At 39.6% G+C, this 15,266-nt stretch overlaps 1 protein-coding gene, 1 long non-coding RNA gene and 1 pseudogene across 4 annotated transcripts; 1 reads left to right on the plus strand and 2 right to left on the minus strand.

Annotated features, from left to right (window-relative positions):
* Positions 1 to 29: 29 nt before the first annotated feature.
* LOC141820801 (uncharacterized) lies at positions 30 to 4,060 on the minus strand. 3 transcript variants are annotated; one of them, XR_012601169.1, is made up of 3 exons: positions 3,950 to 4,060; positions 3,751 to 3,809; positions 30 to 386 (listed from the first exon to the last, which is right to left on the minus strand). It is a non-coding gene; the product is annotated as an uncharacterized LOC141820801 (long non-coding RNA). The 3 variants fall into 3 exon arrangements; XR_012601168.1 differs by lacking the exon at positions 30 to 386 and adding an exon at positions 400 to 685; XR_012601167.1 differs by lacking the exon at positions 30 to 386 and adding an exon at positions 3,208 to 3,337.
* A 513-nt stretch (positions 4,061 to 4,573) lies between these two features.
* Positions 4,574 to 7,903, plus strand: LOC141821026 (LRR receptor-like serine/threonine-protein kinase RPK2; annotated as a pseudogene).
* Positions 7,904 to 10,706: 2,803 nt separating this feature from the next.
* LOC141821028 (protein LONGIFOLIA 1-like) lies at positions 10,707 to 14,633 on the minus strand. Its single transcript, XM_074708385.1, has 7 exons — positions 14,480 to 14,633; positions 14,289 to 14,420; positions 14,119 to 14,186; positions 12,167 to 14,035; positions 12,029 to 12,115; positions 11,747 to 11,897; positions 10,707 to 11,431 (listed from the first exon to the last, which is right to left on the minus strand). Exons 1-7 carry the CDS (start codon positions 14,631 to 14,633, stop codon positions 10,707 to 10,709), a joined length of 3,186 nt encoding a protein of 1,061 aa, XP_074564486.1.
* Between the last annotated feature and the right edge of the window lie 633 nt (positions 14,634 to 15,266).

Below are 15,266 nucleotides of genomic sequence, written 5' to 3' on the forward strand. Positions count from 1 at the left end.
TTTCATCAAATGGTCCTTCATCCCACAATGGTAATACTCACCACCGTCGCAACTCTTCGTAAACTTCATCGTATGCATCCACGGCTTTCTCCAGTGAGGTTCAAGCAAAACAGCTGCACTAAGGAAATGATACCCGTGATGCCAGTTGGGTATCTATATTTGAGTAAGATCCTACATTACTGCTGAAGCCGATTCAAGAGAGAAGGCAATCTGATTCCACCAGCTGGAGTTGCTTCTGCATTTGCTGAAGCTCTCTAATCCATACCTGTAGTCCTAGCTGAATCACTTCATGCAAACGTAAGCTAAGCCCTTGTAGCGAAACAGGCATTGTGTACATGGTCCATGGAGAAGCTTCTGCAGTCGCTCACAGCAGAATTTAATTGTCACTGCAGGATGAGTGACTTCAATATCCTTGAAATTTAACCCTTAATACTAAGCAAAATCTGAGATTCTATCACAGAGGCAATAAAAGTAACAAAAGTAAAATAATTCTGATATCCAGGTCAAGTTACTCGACGCAGCAACGCAGTTTTCCCAAGCTATAAAAACAAATCACAAGCTGGAAATAATATTTCAGGAGTAAAGCAAATCTCAAACTAGAGGTGATTCATCCTTGATGAAGAAACTCTGCAGTTATGAAAAAATCTTCTTTGTTCAAAACCCCTGCCTCCTCATCTTATGGTTTCTAGTAGAAACATTCAATTGGCAGTACTAATTGTCTTCAGAAATCAACATACAGCTAACTAGCAAATCTATGAAAGAGCATAGGTCAAATCTAATTGTGATTACATATGAATTTATATAGAGTTCGATGACAAAATAAGCTCAACCTAGTTGTATCCAAGTAGTCTATTTTCTAGGTTTCACATCAATGACACTTGCTACATTCAACTTGCCCTACCAAAATTCTAGCCAATGGTTTGGTATGTTCAAATTTCCCTTTATCAGTATTCATATTCCATATTTATTATAGCCTTCGAACATAGTAAGAATCAACTTGACAAACAAGGCCCCAATTGGACTTTTAAACACCATGCATATATGAACACACTGTCTATGTTTCAGATCATACTCAATCTCTAAGTAGCAGGAGCTAATGGTATCGCCATTTTTAACTTCTGCATTGCATTCTAAACATCTACAACTTCCAACAGAGCTACTTATAAAATGATCCAACAGCTATAATACCTGCTCCACTGTGAACTGAGATTATTGATCATGAATATATATTTGAGGGTGTTAAGCTGACTGAAGCAGAAGAAAGACAACTCAGGTAATTATGATTAACTTTTTCACTTTTTCTAGAGATGAAAATGGTACTTTCTCCATTAATTTCATTTACCATAGTTAACTTTTTTGTCCTTGTGTAAAATGTAGCTACGAAGAGTACCATGTGTGTCAGTCACTTTGCAGTGTTCACAAGAATTACCAATTCTTGGAATTGCTGATTATTACTTTTCTACCGTTAGCTTCTTAATTGCCAATCTCCAGTAACATTTCTGCTTCATCTGTTGCTTATTGGCCCTTGGTACTTGGATTCTTCATCTTCTATGCATGTCAGACAACTGACATTGCCAAGCTGGACACTGTTTTCCCCATTTGACTACGTGCATGCAGCATAGAATATGAGGTGGTGGTCCCGGGATAATGGTGCAACGGTAGGACATCTGGATTGTGACCTAGGGGACCCGCGGTTCGATCCCCAACTACGGCGTATTTACAGAAATTTTTCTCCAAATGGGGAACACAATCAATGGAGGCTGGGCATCTGGATTGATCGCCGTATGCGCTTCCCGATTTACCCTGGTGGTCGGTGGAAAACTTCCGTGGGATCGGACCGACCACCCCCAGGGATTGAGTCCATGAGACTGACTGAGATTTATCATTTTTTAGAATATGAGATGGTGGACAACTAGAACTATTAGTTCTAAGAGCCTGATACTCATGTCTGACTTTGACTAACATAGTTCTTAGCTCGTCTGGACCTTTCAAACACTTCCTGGATTCCAATTTGTTTTTATGCGCTTGCCTAACAAATGAGGAATAACATTGAACCTTCCAGTTTCAGGGACAAATAAAATACAATGGCCTTTCAAACTCTTCTTGGATTCCATTGTATTGGCACTTGTATAACAAATAGGAACACCATTGGCTCTTTTAGTTTGGGGGGCAAATAAAATACAATGTTCATCATAACATGTCTTCAGAGTTATGAATTTTAGATTTCCCTAATTATGCATTGCAAATTTTCATTTTGGTGTAGACTACATTCTTTTTCTTATCATGTAATTTATCAGTTTTTAGATAAGTATAGATGAAAATTATATAATGCCATGAAGTGTGCTACATATTTGATCTGTTTACATGATATTGTGCATAGCAATCTCTCAATATGAAACATGTTCTTGTGATAGATGGCAACATATACATCAATCAATATAGATGGATATGATATTTTTTAACTCCAGACTGAATTTATGCATTTGATAAAAGTGATCAATTATGAAGTGCCTCATAAGGAATATAATGAATTGCCACAGAAGACAAAATCCACTATACTCAAGGCACCATGATATAAACCTCATGAGAAATTCTTACCTAGTGAAGTTTGATTTGTTTGCTCCAGTAATATCTCTCTGCTTTGGGAATCTCTTTCTCATTTTAAATTTAACATCTCAAGAGAAGTAACTGATTAGCAGTATAAGTTTACACTTTATGCTGTCTGTCCTGTTAAGAAAGCTTGTGTTTCAAGCACATGTGATAATTATTGTAAAGGATTTGAACTCCTCAGCACAGAGGAAAGGACACACTGTTTCACTGTTGGAATAGCTAAAATAAACTTTCGGAATAGCAAAAAAATGTCAGGTTTATGTTCTAATGACTGAAGATTTTTGGGGACTCCGTCTGAATAAGACCCAACAATCTATGCTAATTGTAATATATCAATATACTGTCTTTCTACTCTATGAAACTTTACTTAAATAATCATTCCAGTTAGTTTTTGCCATCCACCTTCTACCTAGAGACTTATCTAGGCTTCTCAAATATATTCTTTTATCAATCATTTTTTATTCATGTAATTACATGGTTGAATTTATTTCGAAATTTAATTTTCTGATACATCCTATTTGTTTTTTAAGGTACAAAAAAAAAATTTACGAACTCGCATCAGAGCACATAGAGGATGTGGATGACATCAATGAGGTGACTGTCTATCAAAGCTGCAAGAATGAACAAATTTTAATTCTCAAGGTCTTTTGAATTCAGTCCCTTGCAATAAATTATTTGGTGCCACTATCAACAAATTAGCAATCCCTTCCGCAGATATTCCATCAACCTATAGAGAACAAAATGGCAGTGACTCCGCAGTTAATAACCCATACAATACTAGTGATCGAATTTAAATTTGATAGACTGAACTTGAACCATCATCCGTTACACTATCCCTATCTAACATTATTAGAGTTTTGGATGATGAACACCTTCAATAGTGCAGTTAAGAATTAAAATAGTTTAGAGCAGTTAGGAATTGAATATTAGGTTTAGCATTCAAAAGGTAATAGCTATGATGGAAGGAAACAGGGACCATGATAGTTTAACTAGAAATTTTTTCTCTTGATGAGGCAACTGGTAATAGCTATCTTCGATCCGGAATCAGAACGATAATTTCCAAACTAGAGCAAGTAGTTCCAAACTAGAGAAAAATTGAGTAACTTTACAATCAGAAACAATAGGATCAACCAACTCAACCTGTAACAAGGAGGAGGACACATTTCTAGAGTTTCCAAAAGCCTCAATTCCACTTCAACCTGCGATTGCTCCTTATATTAAACGCAGAAGGAGAACACTCTATAAATGTTGCGTATACAGATTGGAAAAAGTGGATTTACGGAAAGCGACAAGCACAGAGACGACAAAGAGGCAGACGGAAGAGTGGACGTCTACCAACCTTAGGCAAAGAGAAAGCATAGGAGGGCAGCTCGAGGCCAGCTGAGTGAACCGACAGCCCGTACTGCTCCTCCTCGCCGTCCGCCTCCATCTCCGTCGATCCTGGCCGAAACCCTAATTCGATAACTCGAGTTACTCGAGCAAGAAATATATAAATATTATTTGGAGGCCCTCACGCGCTTTGCCTCGGAACCGCGCGGCTCCTCCGGGCCCCCGCGAACTCTCCCACGGGTGGTCCCCGCACTCCTCCTCCGGTTCCAACCATCCCAACGGCAATCTTCATCATCCACAAAGGAGTGCTCGCCACGTCAAGCATTGGCTGGGCCCTACGTACTTTCTTCAAGGTTCCATGGTGGCCGACGCTATTTCGTGGCTGGGTTTGCACAGCAGATCCTTCCGAAGAAGTGTGTTTGCTTCCTATTGGATTAAAATTGCACGGTAAATAGTTTAAAGGGGTGAAAGGGAAAATGACATTGTCGTCTTCTACATTTCTCTGCCTTTTCCAGCGTCTTTTAAAGGAAAAAACCCTCAAATTTGTACAATATTATTATTATTTCCCTGCCCTCGTCGTCGTCGTCGTCTTCCTCCTCCTCCTCCTCCGCCCTCTCCTCCTTCCATGTGAAGATTAGGGTTAGGGCTGTGAGAGACCTCGACGTCCTTCTCTCTCTAAGGTCACGGAGGGCGAAACCGATGAGCCGCTCGCTCCTGTTCTTCCTCTTGGTGGCGATCTCCTGTTTCGCAGGCCGAAGCGGTACGGAGACAGGTCCTCGCGGGATCGAGAGGTCCTCCTTGCTGCAGTTCAAGAGTTTCGTTACTTCCGACCCCGCTAGGTTGCTCGGGGCATGGGGCTCCGACGCCAACCACTGCTCTTGGCCTGGTGTCGGGTGCGATGGACGATCACGGGTCGTCTCCCTTAATATCTCTGCGAAAGACAGCGCCTCTAAGCTCCCCTGCTCCCGGTCCGGCCTCTACCGTCGCAGCTGTGGCGATCTCGACCGTAGGATGGTTGGGACACTTAGCTTGGTCCTGCGGAATCTGTCAGAGCTCAGAGTGCTGTCGTTTCCGTTCCATGACTTTCATGGCGAGATTCCGGGTGATCTCTGGGGATTGGAGAAGCTGGAAGTGCTTGATCTTGAGGGTAACTCGCTTTCCGGTGGCTTACCCTCACGCTTCCCCCGCCGGTTGCGCGTGCTAAATTTGGCTTCCAATTTGGTCAAAGGTCAGATCCCTCCTTCCCTCTCGAGATGCGCGGATTTAGAAGTCCTAGACCTATCCGGCAACCAGGTCAACGGAACAATTTCGAAATTTCTTGGTGGTTTCTCCAAGCTTAGAGAGCTCTATCTTTCTTTTAATCGGCTTGGTGGTCCGATTCCTGTTGAGCTAGGATATGGGTGCCGGAGTCTGCAAATTCTGGATTTGTCCGGAAACATGTTTACGAAAGGCATTCCTTCCAATTTAGGAAATTGTTCTGAGCTGCTAGTTCTAATGCTGTTTTCCAACCTTCTTGAGGGTTTTATACCTCCTGATCTTGGGCGACTGAAAAAGCTTCAGGTTTTGGACGTCTCGAGGAACAGTCTGAGTGGAAATGTACCTGCTGAGCTAGGAAACTGCTTAGAATTGTCTGTCATTATTCTTTTGAATCAATATGATCCGATGCCGGATGAGGAAGCCACGGGCTCTGTTGATATTGATGAATTCAATTGTTTTCAAGGAAGACTTGCTGAAAATATCACAGCTCTACCGAAGCTTAGGGTGCTTTGGGCTCCAAGGGCAACATTTGAAGGGACAATTCCTAACAATTGGGGAATCTGTGAGAATCTTGAGATGGTTAATTTATGCCAGAATCAATTTCAAGGACATATACCACAGGCATTTGCCAGATGCAAAAAGCTTAGATTTCTTAATTTGAGTTCAAACAGTTTGACTGGTTGGCTTGATGAGGAACTTCCAGTGCCATGTATGGATGTCTTTGATGTTAGTGTGAATCAGTTGTCTTCCTCCATCCCTAGGTTTACCAACACAGAATGTCCATCTAAAGTCACACCAGATGAGCTGTCCTCTTCTTATATTTCATTATTTGCTTACAACAGTCTTAAAGGTCTGAAATGGCCTCTTTCTGATCCTGGTGGTGAATTGACTATATATCACAATTTTGCAAAGAATAATTTTACAGGCACTCTGTCTTCTTTACCATTGGCCACCGGTAGGTTCCAGAACAATACTGTCTATGTATTTCTTGCTAATGGGAATCATCTATTTGGATCACTGAATGCTATTATATTGGAGAAGTGCAGCAAGGTGAGTCATTTGGTGATTGACTTGAGCAATAATATGATATCTGGAAGATTTATGCCAGAAGTAGGTGCAACATGCCAGTCTCTTGTGGTGTTGGATGTCGCCAGTAATCAGATATCAGGAACCATTCCTGCAAGTTTTGGGTTGTTAAGTAATCTTGTTTATCTGAATTTGAGTTGGAATCAGCTGCAGGGTGAGATACCTGCTAGTATCACACAGTTAAAAAGGTTAAAGTATCTCTCGTTGGCTGGTAACAATTTCAGCGGTCACATTCCTCCTGACATAAATAAATTGCAAGCTCTTCAGGTTTTGGATCTGTCTTCAAATTCCCTTGCTGGTTATATTCCTACTGTTTTTGTGAAGATGAGAAATCTTACTGCCCTGTTACTTAATAACAACAAGCTTTCTGGGGCAATTCCTTCAGCTTTTGCCAACTTTGCATCACTTTCAAAATTCAATGTTTCATTCAATAATTTGTCTGCATCATGGTCTCTTAATGCCAGTACATTGAAATGTGATAGTGTCTTTGGAAACCCTTTGCTGCAATCTTGTCCTGCGTACTCTCTCTCTGCTCCTTCATCTGATATGCAAAGAAGTAACCAGAGTCCACAGTCATATATGGACTCAGCGTCAGTAAGCTCATCCAATGATACCAGAGGCAACAGTGGCTTTAGTTCTATTGAAATTGCCTCAATTGCATCAGCAGCAGCCATAGTTTCAGTCCTCTTAGCTCTGATTGTCCTTTATATTTACACAAGAAAGTGTGCTCCAGGGACTAGGTCCTCTGTTAGGTCTTCTGGAAGAAAGGAAGTGACTGTCTTTGTGGAGATTGGGGTTCCATTGACTTATGAGAGTGTTGCACGAGCAACTGGTGGTTTTAATGCAAGCAACTGCATTGGAAGTGGAGGTTTTGGGGCCACATACAAGGCTGAGATTTCACCAGGGGTTCTAGTGGCTATAAAGAGACTCGCAATAGGAAGATTTCAAGGTGTTCAACAGTTCCATGCAGAGATAAAGACTCTTGGAAGATTGCGACATTCTAATCTTGTGACGCTAATAGGTTACCATCTTAGTGACTCGGAGATGTTTCTGATTTACAATTACCTTCCAGGTGGTAATTTGGAGAGATTTATACAAGAAAGGTCGAGCAGACCTGTAAATTGGAGAATGCTTCACAAGATTGCTTTAGACATTGCCAATGCTCTTAATTATTTACATGACCAATGCGTGCCCCGTATCCTTCATCGGGATGTTAAACCAAGCAATATATTGTTGGACAATGAATTTAATGCTTATCTTTCAGATTTTGGATTGGCAAGGCTTCTAGGAAATTCTGAGACCCATGCAACTACTGGTGTGGCTGGAACTTTTGGGTACGTTGCTCCTGAATATGCCATGACATGTCGTGTTTCTGATAAAGCAGATGTATATAGCTACGGTGTGGTGCTCATATGGTAATGGTTTCAACATTGTAACTTGGGCATCCATGTTATTGCAAAAAATTTGAAGGGCATGTGGCTCCCCATGATGAGAAACCTTGCACTTGGGTATCAAGTGCACAGTCGATTCACCTATCAGGCCCTCAATGAAGCAAGTTGTTCAACGGCTAAGAGAACTCCAACCTCCACATGGTAATGGTTACGATACAACATTACAGTAACTTACATATTGATCTGAAAATGTTAGTTTTATTCATCCGTGTTATGCTGTTTCCAAGTTTTATACTTGCAAGACACTGTAAACCCATAGATGTTTTTTGCCAGTGGCAATAGCAATTAAATCTAAAAATAGTATTACAAGAAGTCTGTAGGCTGCAACTGATTAGTATTATAATAAGGCTTTAACACTGAATCTTAAAGGGAATATTTATACATCAATTGAAACCTTGTGATGTACTTGAGATTGTCAAAAGCATACAGCCACTCCCACTTATTTGGCTCATATGATTGATAGACTCCTTTGCACTTGACCTTAACCAGAATTTTTTCAATAACTACAACTTCTTGTTTCTTGCTAATTAAAGGCATTTAATAACAGGTAAAATGGGTCTGTATCAAAGTGCACATGATAAGCTGACTGGTATAAACAGTATCCTTTGGAATTTTCTGAGAAAGATCCATCTGAGAGGTTTGGCCTGATAATGATGGCAGATCTTGATACTGTTAACATTTTCTGATTATTTAATTCAATTGTTAACTTCTGATATATCTTATCACCGTTTATCCAACTAGCTTGTTGCAAAATATGTTGGTTGACTTTGTAACTTACCAAGGGGCATATCTTGCAAACAAAATTTACATAAGAGCCACAATGATAAGAACCATGATGCCATCTAAGCATGCAGCATCTGTAGCTTTTCGCAATATTGGATATCATTATGTGCACCATATTTTTTTCACTGAAGCGCTTTAGTATGCGGCAATGATTCTTTTTTTTCAACTTTAAAATTTCAGTTTTCTTAATTCTATAAACCAATTTGGGTTTGAACTATAAACATTTACTGCAGCATGCTACCAAGCTCAGATCACTATGACTCAGGTCCAATCTTGTATAGATTTGGACAAGGGTGCAGATTTTATCAATTGAATACATCAAGTCTGATCGTTGTATGTGTGGGAAGACAGAAGGGCTTATTACTGTTATTGTGCATTTCTGATGTTATATGCCAACTGAATGTTGGAATATATGGGATTGTTCAGGTGTTACAGCATAATTGAAGTGTTGGAGAGCCCCCGGATTTTTGTTGTGTGAATAAGAAATACCTACTCAGTGAGTGAAAGGCAATGCTGATCGTCAGTTCATATGGAGAGACTCATGGTTGCTTCAATACACTCATGAGGACCTGTGCTCTTATCTGTGGCAGATAGGTACACAAGCTATTTATTTGGCTATGTTTACAAAATTCTGGATCCGTTTTGTGGCTTGAACCATCTATATTGTTTTGCACTCAGTTGCTCAATTTGTTTTCTATACACCCATGGACTGACTTTTAAACCTGATATTCTACAATTAAACATGTGGAAAAGGTGCAAAACCCATATAAAACCAACAGTGATGGTGTGATAAACTCCTGACATACCTTTAGTTGGTAGTTTTTCAATACCGATTCTGGAAACTAGAACAAACACCAATGGTTCTCTGGTCACATATATGCCGTTTAAAGCTAAATTGATTAGAGATATGGATGACTTCGTTGTTTGTCCCTGCAGAAGATCTGGAGGGTTCACAATTGGAATGATATGGCCTTTTTGTTCAATATTCTCTTGCAGATGACGAGGAACTTATTGTGAACACTCTAGACCTAATTCATTAAGAGTTTAAAGTCATCATTTCTTTTATCATTTTTTGTTTGTTCTTCTGTAAAGTGGTTCTGCGTCTTGTGAGAATTTAGCGAGGACCCAAGCAGAAGAAACCTTGACTCTTCATAGTGCTGTAACATTTGCTAATGCCAACTTGGTTTTAGTGGAGAGCAAAGGCCACTCATCTAAGTAATATGGCTCTTACTAGGATGTGTTGTGTGATGACACCAACTGCAGAAGCTGGAGAAGGTCCCTAAAGGTTCCAATCTAGTTAATCCAAGACCAAGTGAAGTGGAAGAAAAGTCTAGTTGGAGAAGATTGACATTCTGATTGTTTGGAAGGGAGAAGAGCAGAGGAACAATATTTGTTTTGGCATCCAACTCCAATTCTTATGGGATTATTATTATGAGTAGAACTCATGATTTCGAAAAGAATTTAAGTTGGCCAGAATTCTCACATGAGATTGAATGTTTCCCCCTGTGCCAGGATCCTTTTGAATAATTTGCTAAATTCATAATGGTATTAAAAAATGGAGTATATGCTTTAATTTTTTAGAAAGTTTGTTCTTCATATATGATAGGTTTTACATCTCCATACGTTTAACAAAGGGATGAGTCACGTAATTAATCCTAATAGTTGGACAAATACAATTTGATGGCAATATATAATAAGTTGTACTTTAATGTCAAGTGCTGAGCTCTAATTGATTATCACACTGTTTGCTGCAATCAATTTTCCTAAAAGGATCATGGATGTAGAAACATTAAATTGCTAATTTGCAATTTTAAATCAGTCTTTGAAGATAGCAATACAATGTGGTTTAGTCCAAGTCTATTTCATAGAAATAAGGTAAGCCTCTACAAGTAAATAATGAAATGCTCTTTTAATGTCAAATTTTCACATTAAAAAATGTTTAACATCACAAAAAAAACAACATTTTTGAGTGATGAACTGCCCTGAAACCAACATTTTTTTTAGTTAAATTACTACACATTTCTCAAGTTGTAAATATATTATTAGTTCCATTGATGCGCATGATGTATGATGCTTCAACATACTTATTCCACTTGTTAACTTGCATAACCTTATCAATAGATTGATTATGGCACAACAGCTTAGCATCTACCACTCTTCATGGCTTCTGCTTGCCTTTGTTTGAAAACCTCATGTGTCTTCCTCATTAACAACATCATCAATCAAATCTTTGAATATTAACATCTCAATCTCTAATATTGCAGCTTGCAACTCTTTGCAGGAATCAGTCTCACGCTCCACTATCCGGAGCAAATCTTCACTTGACATCAAGTTGTCATCACCTTCACGGAGGCTCTCAGCTTTGAGATGATCAATGTCAGAGCACAAAACTTTTAGCAATTGATGTCTGCTTGGGAACCCCTGAACCAATACCTTGGTGCAAACATGTGACGACGATGCAGCCAACTCCAACTTACATAGTAGAAGCTCATTCACTACATCAAACAGCAGCTTGCGGTGGAGTTTCTCTGTATCTAACTTGAACTGGTTGCTACTTTTATTAATGGCCTCCGGTTTGGCAAGGTAGCCAGACTTGGTTTGCTCTAGAACAAGAAACAAGTCAGGATTTATCAGATGGCCTGAAGGATGAAGCTGGTTGGCCATTGTGTTAATTTGTCTCAATGTCAGATCTCTCATCAGAAGACCTGATGCCTGGAGTATTTCAGCCACATACTGGTGATCTGCAGAGATTTGATCACTTGCTGGAGGTTTAGCATCACCAGAGCTTAGATTGCTCAACTTCTGGATTCGGTGATTGATGTTAGTGAGCTTCTTGGGATGGTGGAACAAAGAGCTAGATTTCAGCAATGGGTCACAACAAGTGGTGAGACTAAGTGAAGCTTCAATTTTATCATCTGAAAATTTAATAGAAAATACTATCATTATTTGCTTCATGCTGCCTAATCCAATAAATAATAATTGTATTAAGATTCAAACTACCATTTTCTTGTCAGGTTTTGCTGAGCATAGTACACAAAAGTATGCATTTAGTAATGCTAAGCAAAAAAATGTTCATGCATGGGGAATGTTTGAGAAACACCAGGTAAAAACTTGAAATCTGGGAGACAAGGATAGATTCCTTCACTTCATTGGCTGATACTTTGAATTAACTGACCATTTCTAATATGGACAAGTAATGAATATAAACAAAGATGCTATGTAACCCTGACCTTCAAGTGAAGCTGAAGATATTCTCACAGAAGGAAGATCGTCCCCATAAAGTGAATCATCTAGGATAGATGTTGGACTTGGTTGCTTGGAAATAGCAATTTTTGGATCCATGGCTAAAATGCCTTCTTTTGCACTATGTGATTTTTTCTTCTGAAAAAAATGTATGCATATGATCAGTGCTTCAGCGAATGCAATTGACAAGAACAATAAGTTAAACTTGATGTTGAAAATATTTATATTTCTTACTAGTCAATTTGAATATTATTTGGGCAAGGGCATACCTTCTGGTTTGAGACTGAAGAAGCACTTTTAGATGCCCTACCAGATGAACTTTGGCTACAGTTGGGGCTTCTTACTTCTAGATCAATCTGTGATGCCAAACTAACACATGTATCAGTCCTAAAACATATTTTGTCAACCTGGTGTTTCTGACTTCTTGCTTCTCTACTGATATCACTCGGTTTCTCATCATTCTGTTTTGCTTGAGCTGGTTTATGTCTAACCAAGCGTCTTGGTGACACAGACTCTGAAGAATTTCTAATAGAAGGCTGTTTATTCAACTCATAAGACGAATATGGAGGACAAGATCTATTTTCTATTTCAAGTTTTTTCTGTTGTAATCTTGGACTGACAGAAGTCGATGCCTTAACTGAATTTTCATGGTCTTCTTGAGGTGACTTCGGAAGCCTACAGGCCATCTGAGACATCTTTGAATGACTTGTGTGCAAGTCATTTTCTTCTTTTGTGCATTTGGTTCTGCCCTTGGTTGTTTGGTCCTTGTCCATTTTGGTGCTAATTGGGGCCTTTTTCCTATGCACCTTTATCCCTTGGAGATCTGATAAGCCTTCTAAAGGAACAACTGTGGATTTAGAAATGTCTGATCCGTTAATATGTTTTGCAGGCGTCGGAATTACAATTTGAGGGTTGATTGATCTTGGACTCTTTTTTATCAATGTCCGATGAGAACATGGCGTATTTTGATTGTTGAACAAGCCTATTTTCTGCAAATTTCCAGAAGGAATTACTTGAACAGATGTTTTAGAAGGTATATCATCATCTTTTTTGGTCTCCAATAGCCCTTTTGCATGCATGACATCCAATATGTGCTCGAGTGCCCTAAGATCCTTGATCGATTGCTCAAACTCAACATGTTTCAACTTAGTCTCCATGTCATCACAGACAGATTCCGGTTGATGATTCATTTGAACTTCCCTTGATCCAAGTTTAATCTTTTGGCGATCACGGATCTTATCAGGGCTCCTCCATGGAGCTGGTTCAATTGGAACCTTCAAATGAGAGATGGGTTTAATGATTGAATCAGTCTTTTTCAAGTGTGGAGCAACAGGGCCCTCTTTGTTACCTTTGCTAGCTGTTGATCGTGTCAAGATGAAACCAATATTCTTCTTTTTGACTGTATAAGTTTTCTTGTTAATGTCAGCGCCTATCACCTTCTGCTCTTGGCTGAACTTGGGCATTGCATCCAATCCCATTAGCTTTGCGACAATACTAGGAAGCCGGTTGTTGCCTCCCACTCTTTGCCGATGCACTAAATTCATATCGGCTCTTCTATTAATACTGCTACCACCAAAATCCATCAAGTTTGTGTTAGGTTTTAAGTCGAATTTAGAACTTCTAAGGGTCCTTTCCCTGCTATCTAATGACAACCTAGGGAGTTCTCTGAGGTTAAGGGATAATTTGATGCCTTCTTCCGTATCCAGTGAAGGGAGTGAATTTCTTTCTTGGTATGATACTTGAGCAGATTCATTTGATATTCGATAGGGCAAAGTATCCTTTGATTCAAATGAGTTTCTTTGCTGTCCGTAGGCATCTAAGAAGCTTTGGGGAGATTCTTTAAGCTTGATTCGGGCTCCAAGCGTATCAGTGAGATACTTTATTCTTGATTTACCATCAATTCTAGCAATTTGTGATCCACTGACTGGCTTTGGCAACTGAATAGTCCTATGCAAGTCCTTGTGCTTCGCTAGATTCATCTTTGTTTCATCTCTAAGTGAAGTTCTTAATGTCGGAGAACGACTTTCTTCATATATGGAATCCTTCACAACAGACCGGTGCTCGGACTGAATTGGCACATTAGATAGACCAGCTTGCAATTCCTCCATGGATTTCTGTGTGTAAAAGCCTTGGTCGATAGTGGAAGGCTTTTCTTTTGTCGACTTGTTGCAGTCCAAAGAAGAAACTGATGAATAGGAAGAAGATGAGACTGTCATTATCGGTGACTCTATAGAAGTTCCTGTGTTCTCATTCAAGCTCTTGTTGGAATTTTTGTCCTGGAAAGATGTGCACAGTTAGAAACTTCCAACATGTAACCAAAAGAAGAGATGGTTGTCAAAGCATTCAAGTGACATCTTACCGGAACAATATGCAAAGAGCATCGACTTCTCTCGGTGCCAATCATTCCGTCATTTGTGAGAGTGTGCCCTACACAAACATGAACTCCTCAATCAAACAATTTAGATGCTTAGCTATCGGCCAGGGTTGTTGATTATATTCGAAAGATATTGCCTCAAAAACTATATATACAAAGGGATTCAGACAACAAGAAAATGTAGATGTAATTGTGGATAAGCTGATAAACTTGCAGTGCTGGTTTCTCTTGTTCCATGGAAACCTTTTCATGAGAAACACAATGGTTCAGGCAATTGATGTCTCTAACTGCATCGACAAAGCTCATCCCCATACTGAAAAACTTGATGAAAGAAGTTGATACTTACCTGAAGAAAGGCTCTCGCGAGTGCATCCATTGTGGCACATGCCGATCAAGAGATGCTGCCGATCAAACATCTGTAGGATCCTCGTCATGCACCCAATTTGCCTCTGCAGCTCTGAGTTCTCATCACCAAAGGAATGCAAAAAATTCTCAGACATGTTTGTTCAATCCTGACACCACCAAGAATCAAGAACTCCCCCAAGGAAATCAAGGTTCCACTTTCGAGCTGCTAAGAGGCTCAGCAAAACGTTGCTTTACAATGGTTTGACTGTTGAAATAACCAGAAACATTCATTTCCCTCGTCACCCGGCAACTGTACCGCCTGCATTTGAATCTTGCTTTGTAGCCAAAAGCAGCAACCAGCCAGTTCCACCTTCTCCAATCTTTGCTAATGGCAAGGACACCAATGCCTTTTTGAATCAAAGACAAACTTGAGGTGGTTGTTGAAAAAGAAAAAAAGAGGGTTTTTTAGCTGAAAATTAACTCTCTTTTTTTCTGGTCCCTATCACATTTCACTTTTAAGCAAGATACAAACAATGACCTTCAATCTGCAAGAAGAACAGTCCTCATCGATAGAGATTCAGCTATAACTTTAGTTTATATGATATGGTTTGTAATCTACAGGACAAGAACCCTAATAATTTGATGCAAAGAACATGCAGTGTTGCATCCCCACGCAAGAGGACCACAAATGTTGGAGCTGTTTTCCAGTTATTATTGGAGCAGAAATTAAAGAAAAGTGAAGGCACGACTTGTTCTATAGTGCCTATCATGGCCTTGTTTAGGCCACA

Source organism: Curcuma longa, unplaced genomic scaffold (genome assembly GCF_044706935.1).
Source record: "Curcuma longa cultivar G26 ecotype Majalengka, Jawa Barat unplaced genomic scaffold, ITB_CL_G26_1.1 utg8573_np1212_1322966_RagTag, whole genome shotgun sequence".
In the NCBI taxonomy this organism is placed as follows: Eukaryota; Viridiplantae; Streptophyta; class Magnoliopsida; order Zingiberales; family Zingiberaceae; genus Curcuma; species Curcuma longa.